Here is a 23,852-nt window from a genome sequence, read left to right as displayed (position 1 = left end):
TTTAATCCTAATATGTGCTTTTTAATTTTAATTTCTTTATACCATGATAGTTGCATTGCACCTCTGTATTTAAACCTCCAGAGACTTCAATATAATTTAGTAGAGGTTAAAATATTGACTAGAGTTTTAACTATCTACACATAGTGTCACATACGCAAAATAACTACCTACATGATATAAGTGTATCTAAATAATAATAATTGAAAAACAAGAGTTCCGTCCCTCTTTTACTTATTTATTTTTAATAACTACAAACTATTATTATAGTAATTTACAATAGCTCTTATTGTAGGTATTGTCACAGAATAAAAAATAGTAGGTATTGTTTGAATTTCTAACAGCAAATACCTACATAGTCACAGTCACAATTAACATGAAATAATTGCATATAACGATAACATTTTCCTGGAACTTCAATTACCCACCTATCCCACCCATTCACTTTATTGTGGCACTTGAAACTTCCACCACTAGAAATTTCTATTTAAAGTGATTTAACAATCATTTGGCATAGGCATGGTTGTAATATTACTTAATGATCATCAGCATCTTGGCACAAAATAAAAATGAATTTGTGATCGTAGGTGTACCATGTTATTATTTTCATTGTGCGCAGTGATGCGTTTTACTCTCCAGCATGAATCGTATTGTTATAATCCGGAACGAGTTAGCAACGCCCTGACCTTGGCGCTGTTATCGCGATCCAGCCTTGACATGAAAATGTTCAACGTTTGGAACCTGTTTTGTAAGTGATACGTTTTTATTATGTATGCTTATTAGGATTACGTTTTATACGAAGGGAAAATACCTTACTTGGGTCTTGCAAGTTTTTTTTTTTTTTTTTTATGTGATACTTAAATAACGTAGTGGATCACTACGTTATTTAATTATTATGTTTAAATACTTAAAAATATTATTATTTTTTCATAATCTGATCTCCAAGTTATGACAACACAATCATTTTTGTTCTCCTTTAGTGAGTCTGTCAGAAGATTATTAATTATTATTATCTCTTTATAGCTAGATATAACTACAATATCTACTTATCGTATCTAAGTACAACTAGTAGATACGGAATTGTCTCAATTCTGCTCATGCGCTGCGCACACCCGTGCGCCGTGCACAGTATCACAGTCAGTCGGAGGCGGGCGGCAGCTCCACGAGGTGCTCCACGACGCAGACCTTGTGCTCGCGCTCGTCGTCGCTGGCGTGCGACGAGTTGGACAGGTTGATGGCTCCGCTCTGGTACAGCGGCGACTGCGTCGAATCCTGCTCGTCCAGAAGCTCCAACAAAAAGTCCAAACACTTTTTCTTGTAGATGCGCTGCCGTCTGGCGGATAGCTCCTGGTAGTCGTTGTGGATGCCGCGGAAGAACTGGAAAAAGGAGGAGTTCTCGTCGGCCTCGAACGTCGAGCTGCAGCTGTCATCGTTGGAGGGCGGCTCGGCCTTGGGCTCGAAGGTCGAGGGGATGCTCAGCCAGGGGTTGTTGATGAAGGGCTTGGTCTCCACCGGCTCCTGCTGCGGCGACTTTATTCCTTCTATTTCGAGAAGCGATGCAGAGTATGGGAAGGTAGGTGACATTCGTCTGTGGAAGAACAAAGAAAGAATTGTGAATCCTCAACAACTGTTTTCTCACTTGTAGGTTGTCACGGCATGTATCATGGACAGTTACTTATTGATTTAATAATACACTAATGTAGGTCTATCTGAAACGTATAGTGGTGCACCTAAGTGTGGTTAGTCTTCTTTTTACGGGTTTACAGTGTAAATTTCAGTGCGAATTAGCCGCAAGAGTCGCGGAGAGGTGCAAGTGTCATGAGTGGCGCAGGATTACTGCCAGTTCGGCCAGCTACAGTGACCCTGGTGAGTGTGGTGAAGGCGCTCGGTCGGTACTCACAGGTCGGTGGCCATGTGCTCGCGCAGGAAGTCCAGCTCGTCGGCCAGGTACCAGCGCGACACGCGGCGGCCGCGGCCGGTGCGCGCGCCGTGGATCTCGTTGCGCAGGTGCCGCGAGTACGAGTTGCGCACGTGGGACCACTTGCGCCGCACGTCCATCACTGCAGAGTGCAGACATAACGCTTGTATTTACCAATTACAGGTTAAAACAACAAATAATATGAACAGCAACTCTAACTCTAATACCTAGCATAATTTTAGTATTTTCGTTCGTTTGGTTCAACCAAAAAGGGAATCCACAGGATCAACGCCTGCCTGCGTCCGGGCGCTTCCCGAAACCTGGAGTCGACGTAACGTGTAACGTCTTCCAGGTAGGTAGAGTCAGGGTGCCAGATTGGTTCGACCCTATTGTCGGGAGAAAAATACTATTTGAAATCCCTAAATTGAAGTTATTTTTCGAGAGATTTTTTACTTTGTCCGGAGAGAGAACATACAAAGTTTCGGGAAAATCCCGCCAATTTCCGACCATCTGGCAGCCCTACTGCTACACATGATTTTTGCTACAAATCATAGGGACATAATCTTTTTATCTTGATTACAAATATTTGTTTGTTAAACATACCGGTATGTCAAAGTCAAAGTCAAAATTTCTTTATTTGTTTAGACTAATAAATAGTTCTTACAAATCGTCATTTTGCTCTTAAGGAGCCTCTACATGTCTCATAATCTTTTTACCCTACCAGCGCTTCGAGACCAACATTTGGCAAGTGCTGAGAAGAAGCGCCGCAACAAACTCAGTCACACCACTGTCTACCGGTTAATATAAATAAATATAAATAGTAGTAGTAGGTACATTCGATTCAGGAGCAGTTCACTGAATTTACCATGCATTCTTGTATGGTGTATCTTATAAGAATGGGTATACAAGATTGCGTGGTATATTAAACAAGGTAGTGACTTGCTAATATCTAGACTTACATATTAAGATACTAGTAGAAATGACTCGCATACATAAATTTGAATAACTTGAATTGACCAGTCCCCGAAAGCAGCGCCTGTTCACAGACATGACGAGTGAACCAGCCATCGCTTCACTCGACCATATTAGAGGGAATGTAACTATGTGTTGCTGGTAAATCCATTTCAATAAAGAAATAAATATGTAACACCAAACTGATCATTAATCGTAATTCTAAAAAGCTGACTCCAAAAATATCATGTAGAGACCAACTTCTAACTACTCGCCCAAACTCTACAAGCCCTAATTTCAGAAACTCTACATCTCAATCAAAATATTAAGTGTCTTGGTCGTTTCGCTACCGCCATTATTATGGGTGTAAGGTTAAAAATTTATACACTGTTCATATTTAAGGACCGTTTATACTTACAAATAATTTTCGTAGTAACGTAACGGTCAAACTACGCTACGAACTAAACTTTTTATCGTAGTTCTACATATAAAAAACTTATTGGTGATCTTTTTAAATAAATAAATAAAAACTATCCAAAAATGCATTTGATGAAACTCTATATTTGTCTGCGACTTTACAGTTATTAACTTGTCTTTGATAGGGCTTCGTACTTACAGGGGATCTACAACAAATAGATTAAAACTGCACATTAAAAGTAGGAAAATAAATTTCATTATTTATTTACCTATTTGGAAAGTTATGATTGATTTTTTGGAGTCGGTAAATGTAGGATAAAGAGGAAGGATTTACTGTTAAATAAATGAACCGGGATCTGGTAAAGGTCGCGGGAAGAGCCTGGATGCAGGCAGCGCAGGACCGTGCATTGTGGAAATCCTTGGAGGGGGCCTTCGTCCAGCAGTGGACGTCATTTGGCTGAAACGAACGAACGAACGAACGAAATGAACCGTAAAAAATGGCTCTTGTTATTTTCACAATTGGAAAACTTTTTTGATTAAATAAATAAAATCTTAAACGCTTGAAAATCTATTTTATTTATACTTTTAAAGAATAAAAAGAAGTTTGGTAACATTTTTATTTAAAGGGACTATGTACTAGTCTAAAAATATCTGAATGCAAAAAATAAATAAGTAGGTCTTTGTTTATCTGCATAGTTTTTTTTTAATTTTTTGTTCACTGTGAGCCTCGCTCTCGTGGTAAATATTATCAGCAGAATAAATGAGCCCCTAGACAAAGATTTGTGGCAATTTTAATAATTTAGACATACGTAGCTTCACGGAGTGAATTACATATTTAACTAACATAGAAAAACTCCAAAGCGAAGCGATTTAGGATTTACAACCTGAATTCTTCTTTCATTGTTTCTTTATCACACGATTATTAGAGAACATTCTAGATAAATTTTAAAAAGACCATGCTTTGTTACTTAATCAATTAAGCAAGGGTACACAGTTCGTTTGGTAATGGTTACCCCCACCAGCGACAGCGACTCCAGAGAGCAAGACAAAAGACAAATCATCGTCACTATCGCCTTAAGTCGGCTGATAACAGTCATTGTGTGACGATAAAGGTATTACGAGTAGGTGTACAGCGCACGATAGCAACATTATACTAAAATATTACTCAAATATGTACAGCTACTTTTTGCGAGTAACTTATAGTACAGCAGTGTAAACCAGAATATGAAACACACTGACTGAGCAGGCTCATCAATCCTAAGTAGTTGGTAGGTACAATAGATACTACCACAGATAGGTAGGTACCTACCACGTACCAAAACCAGATTAACTGTAAACATTCTGCCGCGAACAATGCGAGAATCGAACTTGTTTACGCTCTACATACTTACCTACCTAGCACACGTCATAAAAATTAAACAGAGGACTCAGAGATTCATATAATAACTATTAATAACATCATAAGAGCTATGTAAATGCTCAACAGCGCGTGTTTAATTAATTATTCGGTACAGGCTCTGCAAATATAACATCTATGTAGTCGTACCTAAGAGCGATACGAAATCTACGTCATGGAACGTTGCGGTTACAGTCCTCGGAATGAATTATTCCGTATTTGTATAGACATAAGATTCAGAATGACTCACCGCTCCAGCCCATCTGGTCGGCCACCTCGCGCCACAGGCCCTTGACGCGCGAGTACACGCTGGCCACGGGCATGTTGTTGCGCGCGTACAGCAGCGGCCGCTCGCGGACCAGCCGGATCATCTTGCGGTCCTCCGACTGGCTGGAGTCCACCATGCGGCCCACGGGCGCCGCCTCGTCCGCCACCGAAGACGCCATCGCCGGCGGACTTATCGCCAACATAAATAAGCGCACGTCACACCGCCGCGAGGTCGCGGAGCAAACACGGCGGCGCGCATGGCGGCAGACAGACACGCGCAGCGGGAAGCAAGCTCGCAAACGCCGTCTCGCTCGCACGCGCAGGCCGCCCGCCCGCCGGAGCGGCGCGGCCGAGACGCGGGCACAAAAGCAAGAGCGCAGATGCCCGCCCGCTCCCGGCCACTTTTATAAATTCCTCGCTTCGTCCGCTATCGATTCGGGCCGCGTTTTCACGTTTTATTTCGAGCGGCGTATCTCGGACAGCGCTGGCCTGTAAACAAAGCTTGCTGCCGATAGCCGCGGCCGCTATGAATGTTAATGGCTAGCAAATTATGCTAACGTTTTGGTTTTCTTCTATTAGGTGCCATTAGGCAACGGGCATTAGCCCGTTTTCACCATCAATCCCAAATTTTTAAGTGACCTATGGTAACACCTAACAGGAATTTTGTTTTCTTAAGGGTCACTTAAAAATTAGGCATTGATGGTGAAAACGGGTATAAATGTATCAAGAAACGGATGACACTCCACAATTACTGAATAATTCAGCTGTGGTTACCAAGAGGTAATAAGTACCGGTTATAAAATGCAACGGCCATTCCAATGAAGTAAACGCCATAGCTCAATCGGCTTCTTTATTTGCAATGTTACTACCGACAAAACCGAAATACTCGTAGTTATTGCATTACTGACTGCGAATGTAATGTTCCGGAGGCCCGTTTAGTATGTTTGCTTATTCGGCTTTTACGGCCGGTGACGTAACACGAGTCCCCGATAACATGACATGTCGCCTGTCAAACTGCGACTTCGCATTGTCTTGAGTCCGTTTACGGCTCCACCCTGGACATGACTACTGGTACGGCTTCATAAGAAGCAATGGATAGGAAACCGTTTGTGCGTGTTTCAAGACGCGGGCACTAAAATATCTCGCGCGATAGCAAACAAACGGTAAAGCCTAGGATTTGAGTGCAATTCTTTTTTACTGCGCGGAGTGAACGGCCGGTCTTATGAAACAGTAAAACTGTAGTTAACCCTCGCCCCTCGTTTCTACCCCGCGGCATATTGGATGGCTGTATTGTTCCAAGACTGGATGTTTATGTTCAATAACGTCAAACCGGCGACGTGTTTCATAAGCGCTTGTTGAATTATTAGCTCACCAATTGCCGAGGTAATAATGCGGAGCGCGGTGGAGCGATTCAGCCTAATCACCGTTGCCAAATGCCAACTGGTAGCCACTGGTAGGTCACTCCCAAAAACGTCAGGTCGGAGAGAGTGGAGGCTAAATCTTCAATTTGCCTCTGGTAAATTAGAGATACCTATTCATGATCTCAAAGAGGATACTAAATAAATGACCTGATAATGACTGAATGAATTACAAATCTGGTTAGGAAAATTTTACTTTACTCGTTTACTTACCCCGATTCCTCGCAGAACTATATTAATTGTTTTTTATAAAAGGTGCACCAAGAAGAAATGCTTACGGCGCTACTATTATGATACATCATCATAATACGTTATCCTTTACGAGCTAATATCAGAATCAAATAATCAGTGTGATGTTAGAGTCCGGCGGCATGCGAGGCAGCGATTAGCGCCAATCACGTCTTAAATTAGCTCCCGCCACCCCCTGCTCCCCGCCCGCCCCCAGCGATGCCTCAGGAAGACACAGGTGGTCTATGCGTAAGTTTCAGAAAAGCTTTCATGAAAGTTGGCCCATAAATTCGCACTTCCATAAAGGAAGTCGACTCCGGCCGGGTGGCGCGATGGCGGCGGGGGTGGCAGTAAAACTGACATGATGCGATCTCGCAGATTTCCTGCGGAATGCACGGAATCAAGTTTTTATCGTAAATTGGCATCATTTTTACGAGCGACGCGTTCATCCCTGGATTGGCAGATTTGAATTTCGGTCGCTCCCGCCCGCCCTCGCCCGCTCCCCCGCGCCGCCTGATTGAATACAAATGGGCTTTTTAATTGGCTCTCCACTAGTCTCGGCGCGCAGCAGCTCTTCACTGCTGGCAATTGGCTTCAATCTTCCATCTCATTACTGTCATTAAATTTTTCAAAACAAACATTTAAAGAAAATAAGTAGGGAGGTAGGTATTTTATTAATGCTTTGTGAGATGTACCTACGCTTACGTTGGCATTTTAAAAATGAAAATGATGTGATATGAATATTTCAAAGTACCTTTACTTTGATAAATTCTTCTCGTTTCATCTGCTATAAAATAATTTATCTCAGGGGCTCCTGTGTGTTTATCTGTGTGGAACTCGGTAAGAGGAAGTGAACTGCGGTGATTCGCCACAATTACCGACAGCTGCCTCCGCCGCCCAATAGCGATTGAAGCAGGACACTGCAATGTAACAGAGAATGCACGTGCCGTAACGAATAAAAGCAACGCGTGTGCTTTGATGAAATTAAAGGGTAAATATTCTACCTTCTGGCAAAAGCTTAAAAGGCGCAAGAGTGACGCCCAGTTTGCTTCAAGCTCCCAGGCTACCTGACGGTACAGGGCGCATTGATATGATGGGCTCCATTCATAGTGTGAAGCGAGGCAATCGTAGGTGACACGCTACAAACAAGCTACATCTGGAAACACCATTTTAAATATTTTACAGTTCATTACAATAAAATTTATGTGACACGTCAATTTAAAAAACATTTGCATTGAAAAATTTATTCGTCAATTTTCAATCTAACTACTAAGCTAATATAAAATCCAATCGGCAACAGAGTTACATGTGAAGGGATCGACACTCGCTCCCTCGTATTGCAGTTGCTGCTTCGCGAAGTTCAAATTGATACATTAAATGAGGCGGGCGCAGTGTGTTGCTATGCGGCGCTCAGCACCGGACAACTCCGAGGCAGCTACGAGGTCTACGAGGGCCCGCGAGCTGACGGGTGCGCCGCGCGCGCAGCTGCAAGTATTGTTATTCGCACAATAACCAGTCATCATTGTCAGATTACCCTTTACATCGTCAATCTGTGGGCTGACCTACAGCTCACAACACAACGCGCGACGTCACAGAGTCACAGGCCATAATATGGCCATTCATATTATAATAAACACCTATCTTAGGCGAAGCGAGTGCGGTGGTAAGTGAAAAGTGATGGATGTAGTAGCGGAAGAGTTTCACAGCACAGCAGTTATGTCTCCTTATCACACGGCACGTCGAGTTAACTGTTAAAGCATTAACATTATTTTGCACAAGTTAAATATTTAAATAAATTGTAATAGCACTAAGTAAGTAGGTACTCGCAGGGTTTTTTTCCACTGATGTAGAGTCGCTTATGTATCAGTTGAGCAACTGAATTCGTGGTCTAGTATAGACCCACCCAGATACCACAGATACTCAATAATATCTAAGTACCTACTTAATATGAGTAATTTTCAATCCTTATTTCTAAACTCCTAAAGGGTTATAATCATGCAAGGACCAAAGTTATCTCAATCTCAATTTATTCTGATCTGAAGCAATCTCGTAGCATGAATTTATCGTAGTAGGTAAATCAGATTTTCATTAAAATTAATATGAATCGTTTCGTAACTGTAATTGTTAGTTCGGCTCGAATTCATTTATCATTATGTTCGTAGGTAGACGATTGGAGGTTAATTTAGGTGTTTCATAAAAGGTAGAGAATATTTTTAAATACAAAGTGCCAGCTCCAAAGCGATATATTAAAACTTACGGAGGATATTGCGGCGATAAATTAGAGACACCTTCAAACCCTTAATCCATTTTTCTCTCCTCGCTGCGCCGAGTCCAGGAATAGTAGCCGCGGAGGGAGGGTGTAACTCTATCTTGATTTAGTGAGCAATTAAGCGACCGCACCATTTTTTCTTTTTGGTAAATATAGTCGGCACACTTATTATTTTGGCCATAAACTAAAAACGGTACTTTGTAGAGTTTTAATCCTCGCGATGGGACATCTGGTGTTGTCATTAGTCTCTCGTATTAAATGATTGTGAGCCTTATGCCCTCGGGAACAGGGGCTACGAGGAGCTGGTGCGGCGGGCAATATCGCGGCGCCACTCACGTGCACACTCATTATGCTAATGCGCGGCAATTGTTTAACAATGGCGTCAGTATCACATTCGCGTCGTATGTTTCACACCGGCTCCAAAGTGACATCTTTATATCTTACAAGCTTACATTTGGGATATAGAGCTCTATCTATCTAAGTATCTTATACCTACATAATTATGTACATGTTAAAATTCTTTCAGTCTCCGAATTGTAATCATCTATTCATCTATACTGCAGTTGCAGTTTTACACAATCTCACTCTCTGTTAGTGAAAGGTAGGCTAACGATTTCGGGAACTGAAAACGGCTTCGATTTCCACCTCTCACTTATAACTCAAAAACTACATGTAGTGATAATTTGTAATGGTGTAAATTAAATAGGTAGAGGAGCTTATAGCTTTGTTAGTTAGAGGTACTGCAAGAAAACTTCACTATTATACACATTAGACACGCTTTGAAAAGTACCTATGTAATGTAGAGCTTTCATAATACTACTAATAAATAAATTGATAATAATAAATTAATAAATCCACCTTGAATGGTTATCTGCATGCTCCAGTCGGCAATATTTATAGTTCTGTATGTGTTCATCCGCGCACAAGCCCTTTGTAGGCCCGCCGCCCTTTGTGTGGCACCTCCGCCCGTGCCGACAGTCGTTAGGGACTTTGATACGATGCTAAGCTTTACTTGATTATTCATTTAGAATCTGTTTTTAGCAAATGAATTTTATTCGGTAATCACGCGTCATTCTCGTATCTATTCAATTACAATTATTTATTTTATTGAAGTTTATTTAGATAACGAAATTTTATTTAAAAAATTCTGTTATAGTTTTACTATTAGCATTAGCTGTCATTCTGTAATGATAGTTATAAGTTTGGAATAAATAAATTAATAAATATTCCATAAAAATACCTACCTACTTACTAACTAATAAGACCGGTAACACGCATTGAAAGACCCCTAAAATACGATTTTGATTGAAATTATGTGGTAATTTTCTCTACAAGCTAGAAAGCCCAGTAAATATTAAGTAGGTACATGCATTATACAATAACCGGCATTGGTACTACCAGGTGAAAACATTATTGACGAAAATAAATCTATCGATACTGGTGTAGAGCCATCACGTTGAAAGTTACTTTGATTAATTAATTATTTATTAGTAAAGATAGGTATTCAATAATTACTAAGCCTACTTTTTTACTTCATATGTTCAATACAATGCCCCATCCAACATACAATTATTATTGTGTTGTAATTATTATATGGTGCGAGAACCGAATCAACAAACTCTACCAAAAAAAAATAGTTTAAAATCACAGCAAAGTAACAATCATTAAGTAAAGTATTTACAGTTAAAACCTGTTTTTAATGAAAACGCGTTTTCCCTATGTATGTATTAGTTGAATGAAACAATTTTAACTGAATCATTTTAAAACAACGCGTTTTCCCTAGTTAAAACTAGTTGTTCCAAACTCCGAAGGTATTTGGTGAAAACTAGTTTTAACTGAAAACGGGTTCTATCTGTGACATACATATACCAACATGTTGCAGTAAAGATTTATGACTATGACTAATTTACTATGTAGGTATATGTTTAAAGGATTATTTTAAAATACTCGTACATATTTCTGATCAAATGTGCGAACTGGATTATCCATTCAAGACCAAATACATTTTATGATCGCTTACGCTAGGAAAGGCTTACTTGAACCACAGTAGATATAATATACATATACAGGGTGGAATTTGGTAAAGACACCTGGAGGGACACTATGACACAATGAATGCAGTTCTCTTTCTTTTCAGAAATAAAGGAATGTTTTCTTTGAGTAGAATTTTCCATCTACAGTAGGTACTAAGAGTACTTTTCCTCCAGGTGGCAATACAAAATTCCACCCTGTATACTGTGCTTGAACTGATATGAAGTCAGTTTAGTTTATAGGTTGGTGAGTAATAAACAAAGTCAACTTAGTAGGATCTGACGAACAACAAACTTTATTTATTTTTTCCTCCGGCAAAGCCCGTAAGCCCTCGGATACGAGCGCAATTTACTAGGAATGTTCCCATAAATTCCTTCGTTCCATTTATAGATTCCTAAACTGCGCTTATATCCTTTCCGCGAATCCCTTACAGGCGCATATGTACACTCAAAACATATGTTTCCTTTGACAGAAAACAGCTGTTGCACGATCCGGTGACGTCTCACCGCACCGTTAGATCCGGCGCAGCCCGAGATAAGGGTGGAGATTGCTTGGCAGTCGCAGTCCCCCGGCCATCAGCTGACCGTCATAGCTCAGCGGTGTTTACGAGCGCAGTAAACAGGATGCGCGGGCGCCGATCGTGGTGATTTACTAGCTACCTGGCCCGGCATAACTTTGAAGGCCCCCTAACCCTATGTGAACTTGAACTGAATACTAATTTTAGAATCATTTTAAATAACATTTTGACTTTACCATTGGGTTGGGTCTACTTTATATTTCGTGGTAGATTCTCTCCATTCATTGATTTCCTGTAGATAAGAATACAGGTAAATCTTATTAAAACCCTGAACGACTCCAAGAAAAGAATATAGTCTAATGTAAGATAACAAAAAAAATTGGGAATAGGTAACTAGGTGATAAATGGTGAAAAAAGCCTGCCTAACAATATTGAATAGATATTGTTTGGAGGTGTTTTGATGGTTTCAATTAATACACGGTCCTCATAGGTAATGACTTTTATTAATATAAAATACTAAACAGAGATCTTTCATTGTTGATTGTTTCAACAATCTACATACTCGCACATAGCTCGTAATTTAGGTAGAGTATTGATTCACAATCATTAAGTGCTCACATTCAATAATACCACTTCGTGACTTTCGAATTTCAGTCTACAAACACTGACTTATGTAGGTACCTGTGATTTCACAATAAACACAATTTGAATTTAAAAACATTGAGTGTGATAGCACTGCCTGGTATAAAAAACTTAACCATATAATATGTGTTGTGCTTTCTTTCTACACATGTGCATAACCTGTTGGGGCTGATTTATAAGGTACTAATCCTATGGAGGCGTGCCGTGCGCGCTAAGGTCAGCTTTGCACTTACCACTAGCAATACCGACATATTATTTTATTAAAATTTCTCGTTCTATATGACACATTTTAAACTCTTGTACATTAATAGCAATTCCGTCTTTAGTACCATACATACTTTAATTAGGTATACGGTATACTACTTTGCCAAGGGAAAAAGTCTGAATTGGACCTTTAAATTTTATGGTGACACTATCATGAGTGTCCCAATAGGTATAGTATGATGCACGAGGATACTTATGTAAAATTATTAAGACTTCTATAGTAAAGAAAAATAAATGCTGTCGAATTCCGCATCCAGCAAAAAACTTATAAAATACTGACTCGTCGCCGTCAACACTTAACTCTACAATGTTGGCAAAGCCATCGACTTTTCATTATAAAAGTAAAAATACTCTCGACATTCATACTCTTTGCTCATTCCGTTACCTTTAAAGCTTTAAACCACTGTTTTAAATATGGGAACATGAAAATGAATTGTACTTATTAATTAAATAACAAATTACAATTTAATGCATAGACTAACGGTCATTTTGATGCGCTATTTATTTAGCGGCTGAAATTATATTTGACTTGTTATGATACTGCCTACCCAGCTTAATTAAAAAACAAATAGGAGGAGATTTAACGTTCCTAAATAAATGTACAAAAGTAAGAAAGAAATTACAAATAAATGGGCAGGTTGCATTATCAAACAGTAGTAACAAGTTACACGAGGATTTCGTTCCTCATCACTGTGGTTAATAAGTTCCCATGTTTCTCGTGATTGTCCCGAGCAAAGACTGTACCAGCTAATGTGCCTCTGGAAGGAGCAGCAGGGGGCGCGGGGCGGGGGCGGCCGGCCTTCAGGGCTTGGTGTCCTCCTCCTCTTGGCCCTCGTTGTCGCTGCTGGAGGTAGACCCCGCTTCCTGCAACAGAGTTACGAGTTTGTAAAGAACAATGGCAGGCATGGTACCCAGTAAAATTGAAGATGTACGGAGTTGATTTCTTGATATTATATACTCGATACTTGGACACTTATTTTACGTATTTTTATGATTTTCCACAACTTTCGAGAATAAAGAAAACATAACTTTTGTTTTCATTTGAATACTGCTAACAAAACGCTTACCTGAATATGCAATAATAAAACGCAATAGGACCCTTTTCTTTAGGGCCGTAACCTAGAACTATTTTATTCAATCAGATAAATCGATTATCGATTAACTTACTTTACCAATTATTCAGATATCGACTTAAGATCTATAAAACCATTGATACAATCAAAAAAGTGAATATAATTATCGGTTTAGCTCTATTTATATTCATTTTAATAATATATTATGCTAATTAGATTTATGAGGAATAAATGGAGGCTATTGATTATTATCGATTACTCCAATGTATCGTACATTGCATTACGTCAAGGTACGTCACGCGACTGACATACAAGTACAACAACTGTCAAATCAGTTCTTTGTTTACATTCCATCGTTTGGTGGTTTTCCAACGTTTCGTCGTCTCGGTGTGATCATAAAGTGCTGTTTATGGTATACCTACCTACTTGCAAAGTAAAGAACAGTCGAGTTGAGAGCACCCTATGCCTCCCCCTGTCTTTTCTTTAGTATTGTGATACTATCTTAGCGAAAGGATGCTTGTTTGTGTATTGTGATCTGTTTGTAACCATGTCTCTTCTACGCTGCATCAACTGCGATATTCGAGTGACTCGAATTAGGCGGCATCTACTCCTGGAAGAGAGTGAGGCTCTTACAGAAGTTATGAGACTGTGAACATATCCAAGAGAGGTAAGAGAAAGATTTCAAACTTCATTGTTTTAAAAGCAATAAAAACCGCTTTTCATCAGTTTTATCCTCAGTACGTTAGTATTCAAAAATATTATAGTTATTACATTGGGAAATGTACAGATTGTCACCAATGGTTTATTGAAATATCCATTGTCGGTAGAATGTATTTAATCCAATTCCAATCATATCAAATGAGTTGACTGATCTTGGACTGAACATTTTATCAGCTAAAGATCTATTGACAAGTTATTTGGATATAATTCACTACTGGACTGATTTCAAAAATCCTTTCTCGAAGATTTTTAGGCTAGTTATTTATGTATATTCTCCTTTTTTGTTTCAGATCACAAACACTGACTATTTGCCATGCCTCTTGGGAACTTGGAAATGCTCAAGTCACTGGAGCAAACATTGTTGAGAATCAAGAGAGGCTAATTGGTCTTCACAACATTTGTGTAGGATGCGGCCGCTCGATTTTCAGTCAGTTCTCGCACAATATTGAGAGAAACTCCTACAAATGAAGAAGGCCCAATAGTTGCTATTATATCACAGTGGATACATCCAAGACAGGTAAATGTAATACCATAATTGGCAATATCTTAATTGGCTTTCGTTATTTAATTATACTATTGTTACACAAATGCGAAAACAGTAAATGGTGTATATGTAGTTTCTTAAGCAGTGGTTTTTAGACTGTTATTGTTTCACTGTATGTTTTCCGAACAAAATAAAATAAATAAATAATTGTCTCTGTTCTGTGTGTCCGTACAATAAATATGTCTTTATATACGTTTTTTTTAGAATAACTAGGATTTGATCTATATTGTTATGTTTTAGATTACTCAAAGTGATCAAGCATGTACCGCATGTTGGTTACGCGCTCAGAGAACTCTCCGTCGTCAGCAATTGGTTGATGAGGCCAGAAACATAAATGAAGAATTAACAACATGTGTCAATTGCAACAAAGATTTGTTACATAGCAATGGCTACTTATTGAGAAACGAAGACGAAAATGTCATCAACATCATTAAAAGCTGGATATATCCTAATAATGTAAGTACTTTAAGAAAGAAGAAAAAGGTCACTTTTGTTGAAAAATAATGTGAACATTTCACTATTAAATGAATTTGTTTTTTTAGATCAACCTCATGGATAGTATTTGCCATGCTTGTTGGCAACTTGCAAATGAAGCAGCACGGCAAGGTTCTGAGTCACCAGAGACTGCATCCCAACCGTTGGAGACAGATGACCCTCCTGACTCACATGAACTACAGGAAGATAATCATGAGGAGGCGTGCCATCATAGGATATTGTTGCAACTGTATTGTGGGTTTGAGGACAGTAGGTTGTTGCTCACATGTGATGAGTATCGTATGGTATTTAGCCTATGCTCGTCACTTAGACAATATATCACCACCTGCACAAGTGTTAGATGGAATTCTTTTAAGAATAAACATTGAATAAAGCAGTATATTGATTTTAACTTTTGTTTTTATTTATTAAACTTCTTGATAGCATTATTATGTTGACTTGAATAAAAGTTCCCCATTAAAGCCTTGTCTATTTTATGAATGTGTATATAAATAATAATCTTTAGAAAAATAAAGATAAAAGAATATCTCTTGTTTAGGCGAGCACTCGCGATGCGTATTATCTAATGAGCATCAATCCAACAGAAAGTAACTGCCTTTAAAATCATCCTGAATAAAAGATAAAACGATAATATTATTTTGATCACTTCGTTGTTTTAAACATTATTATTTTTTTCTGTCAGTATCAGTCAGATTAAACATGTCAAAAAATGACAATTGACATTTAAAACGTTTTGTTCTCCATGTTCAAGCGTTCTGTTAACCTTCAAAGCGTTTTGTTAACCTTGTTCCGTATTATCATAACATTGAATTTATCTTTTTATTCTTAAGTTGTAGAAATATGGTATGATTACTAGGCATGGAAATGATTGCTATTTTTCATTCATTTTCATTCTATGAAATGATGATTTTTTTTCATATGATTTCACATGCGAAATTTCACAGGCAATGATTTTTATTCGCAGTGTTTTAATGTAGCTCTTTCATAATATAATGTGCTACTTTTAATGAAGTATGAATTATGATGAAGGATTGCTAATTAGCTAAAATATGAAATGTAACAATATCTGTTTCATTTATGTCGCACAACAAAAAACAAACAGTTTCACAGCACATCAATAACCGCGCGTCTAATGAAAATCATTCATTTCATCTGCCTGCTATCTAATGAAATCATATGAATGATGACAAGGAAATCTAAACCTTACACCTTTGAGTTTAAAGTTCATATTTAAAATGCCCAGTTTCGTCCGTCATCACATCTCTTGTCCTTTTCTAACACGCACATGATCAAATCATTCCTTCTTACTCGCTCGGTCGCTTCGCAGAGCTGCGCTCACGGACTTCGCTGGAATGAATTAATGAAATTCATGTGATTTGTGATTTCGTTGACTGTGAAATTATAGCAGTCTATGTGAAGTAAAATAGCAGGTGTGATTAATGAAATTCATTTCATATGATTTTTCACCTGCTATTCATGAAATGTTCCATGCCTAATGATTACATTTTTTGTTGTATAAATCAAGACAAAGAAATTGGTAATATTTTCATTGTCGTACACTCCGTCTAAAGACGGTACCAACACTACATAGGTTTCTGCCAATGTTCTTTGTGTTTCGTATAACCGTTTTGTATTAGATAGTGAAATTAATTAGCAACTGAAAATGTCATAAATACCACGTCATCGCTAATATCAAACGCTTAAAATTCAGCAAGAAGTGGAATCTCATGTTAACTTTAAAACAATCTACAAAATCTATATGGGCCCAAAAGTTTCAGTGTGTTCGTCGTAGACGTTTAGTGTTTCCACTGACCTGTGCCCACAAGCTCGCGTAGCTCTGCTGCTCCGCCACCAGCGCCTCCTCGGCCTCGATGACGGCGTTGAATATGGTCTTCTTGATCCTGATCTGCGTCTGGAACGGGAAGCGCTTGGTGGACTGGCACATGCTGTTGAAGAAGATGTCGAGCGGGTCGGGCGCGGGCGCGGGCTCGCGGCGCCGCTCCAGCGCCGCCTCGGTGCAGGGCCGCTTGCCCGCCGCCTTGCACAGGTAGTCCAGCTTGCGGTCCATGAGCGCCAGCTGGTCGGCCTTGCGCTTGGCGGACGAGCCGTCCTCGGACTCGGAGTCGTCGGCCGACGAGTGCGCGTCGCCGTTGGCGTGGCCGTTGGGCGGCGCCGGCGCCGCGGAGCCGGCCTCCGGCTTTTTGCGGTTGCTCATGTAGGGCTGCAGGAACTGCATGAGCCCCATGTACTTCCAGGGGTAGTTCTTCTTGGCGACGTTGCCCGGGTCCTTGGCCAGCATCTCGCTCTGCCTCTTCAGTGCGTCGCGGTAGCTATCGCGGAGTTTCTTCCATTTCAGTTTCACTTCTTTCACTGTAAAGGAACGAAACTGTTTAAAGCTCACCTTCAGTAATTACATGCTCGATAAAAGCATAATATTGATTACAATACACACTAATTGCTACCAATGCGAAGCATACAATTATTGACTAACAGTGTTTAATTTACGGTGGTTGTGAGCCAATTTACATTATTCTGTAGTTGAGGTTACAATATATTTAAGGCATCGAAGTTCCAAATTCAGTTATTCAATAACAAATTATTAGGCCTATTAGTCGACCCGTCCAAACCGGTAATCAAACCCGCTCTCCTAAGAAATGTTATTAGCTATTTGATCCACTACTCGTACAGTAAATTGATGTCAATTGATCCCTAATACCTAGGCATTTACTACTCAGATAATAATTCCTAACTAAATCTTACCAAACGCTCAATCAATAACCCGCTGACGGCTGACCCATTTAATCAATTACAACGATACCGGATATGCCACATTTTCAGGAATATATTAAAACGTTTTTCGATTAGTTAAGTAGAATGACGCTTTTAAAACACGGACAAGCGTTTCCATGCGATGTCGCGTGACTCCGGGCAATCGAAACAATCGAAGTTCTTACAAGTTAATGTATTTCTAGGTGTGTTTACAATATGCAACCGGCAACATTGCAAACGACGCCGATTGCGTCGAACGGAACGCGGCGGGAAGCGCGCGGGGCGCGGGCGGGGGGCGCGGCGCTCGGCCTGGCGGAGCCGGCGCGCGCCAACAACGCTACTCGCTCGGCCGATGCTCACCTGACGACAGGTCCGTCTCCTTCATGACCTCGGCCCAGGCCGCGTCCTTCAGCTCCTGGTCGCGGTACTCGATGGCGGAGGTGTTCCACAGGCAGGGGTACTTGCGCACGGTCTCGATGAAGTGCTCCATGGCGGGGCCGGCGACGGCGGCGCGCGGCGGGCTCGCGCGGCGGACTGAGGCGCAGCCCGAGCCCGCTCGCCGCCCGCCGCGCCGGGCCCGATCACGCCCACCCGCGCGCTGCCCGCGGCCGGCGCCCAGTGCCCCGGCACGGCCAGGCCCGGAGACCCGCTGTCGGCGCACGATGATGACTCCTTTCAAAAATAAAAATACCGGCCATTATGCAGATGTTTCTAGTAATTCAAAAATAAAACTTAGGTTGGTCTTGGTGTATATGCCTGAAAAGTCACCAGTTCAAAATCACTTAATTCTATTAATCAAGCCCGCACTTATAATTTGCATACTTACATACCTACTCGTAGCTTCCCGGTCGCCTGGACAAATTTCGTTCTGTCTATGGGAAAATACAACAACATCAAATGTTTGACAGCTGGTACAGACCAGCAGGGAAAAAAGGGTTGTTTTTACCATTTTCCACGCAACTTTTATTTTTTCTCTCAATCAAAACCTTCCGTGAAAATTGGTCTAGCCGTTCTCGATTTTTTACTGTTTCTTACTATTTTCATAATTATCCTACCACCTACCTACTTAAATATTATGAGCTACAGATAAGATTGTTTTGATTGATAACATGTGATGATGTGACGTCATACATCCGGTCGTTCATTAATTGTGAACTTTATGTTTAAACCACGGATTAACATCAACGAGTAAATTATTTTACAGACCATCCAATAATATTTAATTTATTGTTCCATAAATTGTTAATGGCGATGTCGACTGTCCAGATCTATTACAAAAAATAGATATCTGGGTTCCAAGAAAACTACCAGTAAGACGTACCTACTCAGCCGCTAGCAATTCCCAAAGTTAACACAAATTATCGCCTCAACTCTTTTATTCGTGCGAGTAAATGCTTTAACGATATATCAAAAAATTATAGTGATCTAGAATTATTTCGAACGAAACCCACTACTATAAATAAATTATTCAATTCAAACTTTTTCGACTCCCACTCCAGCGGCGCTTAAAAATTACTGTTGACTGTTAAGTTTTCATTTGTAAATTCTATAAATGTCTGCTATGGCATATGGTCTATTTGCATCTTAACTTCCATTTGCGATTACCTATAAATGGCTAAGCAGATACATAATTTAAGGTCCCATTATTTGTATTGTATTGCTGTTGGTTTTCCGAATAAAATAAAATAAATAAAATAAGCAAGATCAGACATAAACCGGAAAACCGGGCGATTCATGCCCGTTTTCATCACAAATCCAAAATTTTCAAGTAACCCCCTTGAAAAAAAGTTCTTGTTAGGTGTTACCATAGGAATCACTTAAAAATTAGGGATTGATGTCCAATGTCACACGAGCAAACGTTAGAATAGAGGGATGCAATGCGCGGTGACGACTCCCCGCGCTTTTGTGCTAATAAATTGGGTACTATAAGGCAATATAGTGTGAAAGTTGAATTCAGTGTTTTATTTATGAGTATAGATAGATCTACCGGCCTCTAATACTACTAATATTATAAATACAAAATTAACTCTGTCTGTCTGTATGTTACGCTTTCACACGCCTAGGCAAATCACTGAACTGATATTGATGAAAATACTAAATCACTCTAACTTCCGAATTACTACACCAATTTTTTTGTAAGAACCGATAATTTTTTGGCAGTACAAAGCTCCTACCTAGGCTTTAATTCTAATTTGTAACGATATAATTATAGTTTGTATCTATCCAGGCAGGCAAAAGCTAGTAGGTAACATATGTATAAAAAATATATTTTAAGACTTTACTTTTAATATTATAAATATTGCAAGAAATAATCAAATCAAATAGTGTTGCTATTTGCGAAAAGGGACAAAAAGGACTCGGCCATGCCTACGTCAGCTGAAACCACACGAGTATAGTAAGCTGAAACTGTCATGAAAGCGCAAGTCATGAGAGCTTTTTTGCGGGCTTCTGCCGAATGAGGTGCGAAATTATGAAAATTAATAATTATGTTAGAAAGTACGAATACCATGTGCCCAAACAAAAGGATCAGTTAGTTAGTTTAATCAATTTATGTATTAGGCAATTAAATATGCCTTAAATTGTCTTATAATATGTATCTGAAAAGGAATTCAGTATTCTAGTACTGTCTAAGTACCCATAGTACAAGCTTTGCTTAGTTTGGGACTAGAAGCGTAGGTAGTGTAAAAATGTCCAAGAATACTTATTTATTAAGTATTATTTATTTATTATTCGAGCTTTTTATGGTATAGTAGTGTGCAGTTAGAACTAGTTCATGTAAGTAATTGATTTGTAGCTGAATAAATAGTATTATATGTACTGTACAACTATATCTGAAACAAATAAATCTTTTAAAAGTTTCTGGTTTGTTTCCTCTATCAAACTGTATCAATCAATAAATACTTAGCTCTATTCCAAGAACATCCAATTGGCTCGCATTTATTTACCGATCGCAAACAACTGCGTGGATATGAAGACAAACGATTGCGAAACTGTAATCAATGTCCTCTGCCCTACTCGAATCAATTACTTCGCTTGTTCTCTTAAATGGACCAAGTTAGAAATGAAAGTAAAATTTATTACCGGCGCGTTTGTGTACGTACGACGCAAGTTTCCCCATTACGGCGCGTGGTGTGGCCGCCGCCCGCGCCGCCCGGCCCGCAGCCCGCGCCATCGCGCCAGGCTGATCCAGCGTCGTCCCCGGAACTTTCATTTCCGAGCCGCGCTTTTTGCTCGCGAAATAAACCACCCGCGGTCGGCCGCCGGCCCGGGAGCCCGGAGCTCCCGCGGCTCCTTTCATACCAATTTTTATAGCAGTTTTTATGAATAACTTTGTGAGATTTTATTACTACCGACACACTGAACATAAAAATAAATAAAGCTTCTTAAATGGGTTCTACTTCAATATTCTAGGTGCTTTCAGGGATTATTAGCACCAATACCCTCGATACGAGTCTTAGGTAGAGCCGATGCAGGGTGCAAAAACTAATTGAGGAATCGTAACTTATCGTAAGGTGGTTTCAAAAGGTGATAAAAGTAAATACAGTCTTGTGGCTAGGCCTCGCCATAAATAAGCCTAGGTAATGCAATTGCAAAGAACGTGTAGGGACTTTATCATTTTCTTAATCATTAAACTTTATTATTTAATACTGTCCAAAACATGGTTAGCTGGCGTGTCGGTAATATATCGCACGCATTTCCGCGACTTTTTGCGAAGTGGCGAGTTTGGCGCATCCGGCGAGCGGCAAAAACCGCGGCGCTGGGACCCGCGCGCGCGCCGCGTTCTCACCGCATCAGGTGCAACGCTTTTCGCCCTTTTCTGCTTAATTACGGGTTGTTGAGGACCCGCCGCCTCCCGCGGCTGTCCTCTGGCGCCCTCGCTTTTTGCTCGACACTATCAGCGGAGTGACTGCGCCTCACTTCCGCTATTGCCACTATGCGCAACATCTCTGTTTGCGATGTCAACACATAATACAATATTCGTTCGTTACAGCCAAATGACGTCCACTGCAATACAATATTCATTATTATCATACCTACCCCTTTCAATTTTATGCGAGCAAGCATGGGACAGCCCTGAAACAAATGTGTTGTAGGTGTTTGAATATGTCTCTACAACGGATGCCTACAGTTTAGTTACGACTACGAGTATGTAGGTATAGTGTTTCTGATATTACAGGAAATGTTTTACTTACATAATTAAAAGTGAAATGAAATATGAGTTCGAATTCATGAAAATAGGTTTTATAATATACATATAAGACCTATGTACAACGGGCATTACATAGTCTCCAGAGACTAGTGCTTATGGTCTTGCGACTCCTGCGGTCGTAGGTTCATCAATCCAAAAGTTTACATAGACCTCTTCCAGAATTTGCACACTTCGATCCCCTATTTTTAGAATTTTTTGTTATTAGTTACATACAACAAAATAATTATTGTAGTTTATTAGTTCATAGAGTAGGTACTTCCTAAGTCCAAGAAAACTCAAATTTAGAATGTAAGCTAGTATTACTGGTGTAATAGTAGCTTACATTTCAGCTTTCTCGGACTTCAGGAAGTAAAGTAGTCAGTTGGGGGCGAAATGTAATCATCTCATGCTGTAGGTAGAGCCTCTTAATTCATTAATATTGTGGTAGAGCTTCATCAAAGCCACTTAGATTAACCGATGTCTGTTTGTTACAGCTCAAAGTGAAGGAAAAACAAGCCTACCACTTGGATAAGTTCATATAGGATAGCTTAATCTTAGACCAATATAACTGTTCGCGCAGTGCGCTTACAACCTTTTTCACCCCTCGCCGGAACGTCACTATGGCTAATGCCTCCAAACAGGAAGTAAAGAACATCACTAGCGGCGTCGTCCGGCCGTCTTTACCTTGGGATCGAATCCTCGAGCGCGTAGCTCGTATTTTTTCTCCATATTACTATTGTAACGCAGCATATGAAGAATAGACAAATCCTCATGTAAAAAGGACTTTATTGAAATCCTGAACAATAACAAAGTTAGTTTTACCTTTCAACGATTAAACCATTTATGAATAATTTTATATCTGGAAGAATTGTATTAAAAAGTGAAATTGTTTTGCAATTTGTATGTACTTACATAATGAATGGCACAGTTTTCGGACATAAAAAGTGTACATACGAGGTATTTTTAGATTGATGGATGAATTGAGGGGCGCGCTCAGGTGCACGCGTACGCGTCAAATATGAATTGAAATTTATCTGACTGTAATAAAGAAGACTAAAATCCTCTCTGTATTTTCTATTTTCTCAAAGTACCTACATGATGGAAATAAAGAAATATGGATGGTTAGCTGCTCGCCCGCCAACTCTACCTTTTGTTGACATGCCTGTATAATACAAAACCCATGTAAGTACATGTACGTACACTATGTATGGTCGGGCATGGGTCATCACAATTTATATATATTATTGTTATGAACGTTGTGGTGCTCATTAATATGATTTAATTTAACAAAACATAACGTTGCATTGAAAAATTTCTAAAATCTCCTGATTAACTTTATTTATTTGTAAATAGGTATACAAACACTTTAAATTATATGCTCGATCGCATGATCGTCATTGGAAGAAAACTATTCAGTAGGCCTAAGATGCGCGCCGTGATAAATTTTATCGACGCCAAAATGTATGGGGAAATTCGATAAAATGGCGTGATAACCGCTTATCGCGGCGCGCATCTTAGGCCTACTGATCCGTTATAGTGATTCTGGGGCCTAAATATAACAATATTCTTTAGGAGACTTACATCAAAATCTAAAAATTTCTCATGTTATTACTAACTAAACTACTAAACCACTGAATAGTATTATAGTACTGGACGTGTAGTATAGTAATGAGCGCCGCAGACTGTGTTTTTTTAGTTCTGCTGATGCAGTGATGAACCTACAGCAGAAGTAATCTGGTGAGGATTG

General features: G+C 39.7%; 2 protein-coding genes and 1 long non-coding RNA gene across 3 annotated transcripts; 1 reads left to right on the top strand and 2 right to left on the bottom strand.

The window, feature by feature from the left end:
- Positions 1-214: 214 nt before the first annotated feature.
- LOC135078401 (uncharacterized) lies at positions 215-5,442 on the bottom strand. The gene is made up of 3 exons (XM_063972970.1): positions 4,930-5,442; positions 1,898-2,057; positions 215-1,585 (listed from the first exon to the last, which is right to left on the bottom strand). The coding sequence occupies exons 1-3, from the start codon at positions 5,147-5,149 to the stop codon at positions 1,135-1,137; spliced, it is 831 nt and encodes a 276-aa protein (XP_063829040.1). The 5' UTR covers positions 5,150-5,442; the 3' UTR covers positions 215-1,134.
- Positions 5,443-11,893: 6,451 nt separating this feature from the next.
- On the bottom strand, positions 11,894-18,437 carry LOC135078400 (uncharacterized). Its single transcript, XM_063972968.1, has 3 exons — positions 18,277-18,437; positions 16,961-17,517; positions 11,894-13,179 (listed from the first exon to the last, which is right to left on the bottom strand). The coding sequence occupies exons 1-3, from the start codon at positions 18,404-18,406 to the stop codon at positions 13,117-13,119; spliced, it is 750 nt and encodes a 249-aa protein (XP_063829038.1). The 5' UTR covers positions 18,407-18,437; the 3' UTR covers positions 11,894-13,116.
- Positions 13,555-15,395, top strand: LOC135078399 (uncharacterized). The gene is made up of 4 exons (XR_010258591.1): positions 13,555-14,055; positions 14,399-14,625; positions 14,893-15,108; positions 15,195-15,395. It is a non-coding gene; the product is annotated as an uncharacterized LOC135078399 (long non-coding RNA).
- Positions 18,438-23,852: the final 5,415 nt, after the last annotated feature.

The sequence above is a fragment of the Ostrinia nubilalis genome, chromosome 15 (genome assembly GCF_963855985.1).
Source record: "Ostrinia nubilalis chromosome 15, ilOstNubi1.1, whole genome shotgun sequence".
In the NCBI taxonomy this organism is placed as follows: Eukaryota; Metazoa; Arthropoda; class Insecta; order Lepidoptera; family Crambidae; genus Ostrinia; species Ostrinia nubilalis.
The sequence above is the reverse complement of the archived record's forward strand: the minus strand, read 5'-3'. Positions and strand labels throughout refer to the sequence as shown.

Coding starts and splice junctions, on each gene's coding strand:
- LOC135078400 (XM_063972968.1), bottom strand. CDS start 18,406: ATGGAGCACTTCATCGAGACCGTGCGCAAGTACCCCTGCCTGTGGAAC. Junction 17,518..18,276: donor GGAGACGGACCTGTCGTCAG/GTGAGCATCGGC, acceptor GTTCCTTTACAG/TGAAAGAAGTGAAACTGAAA. Junction 13,180..16,960: donor ACGCGAGCTTGTGGGCACAG/GTCAGTGGAAAC, acceptor ACTCTGTTGCAG/GAAGCGGGGTCTACCTCCAG.
- LOC135078401 (XM_063972970.1), bottom strand. CDS start 5,149: ATGTTGGCGATAAGTCCGCCGGCGATGGCGTCTTCGGTGGCGGACGAG. Junction 2,058..4,929: donor CGACCAGATGGGCTGGAGCG/GTGAGTCATTCT, acceptor TGCACTCTGCAG/TGATGGACGTGCGGCGCAAG. Junction 1,586..1,897: donor GAGCACATGGCCACCGACCT/GTGAGTACCGAC, acceptor GTTCTTCCACAG/ACGAATGTCACCTACCTTCC.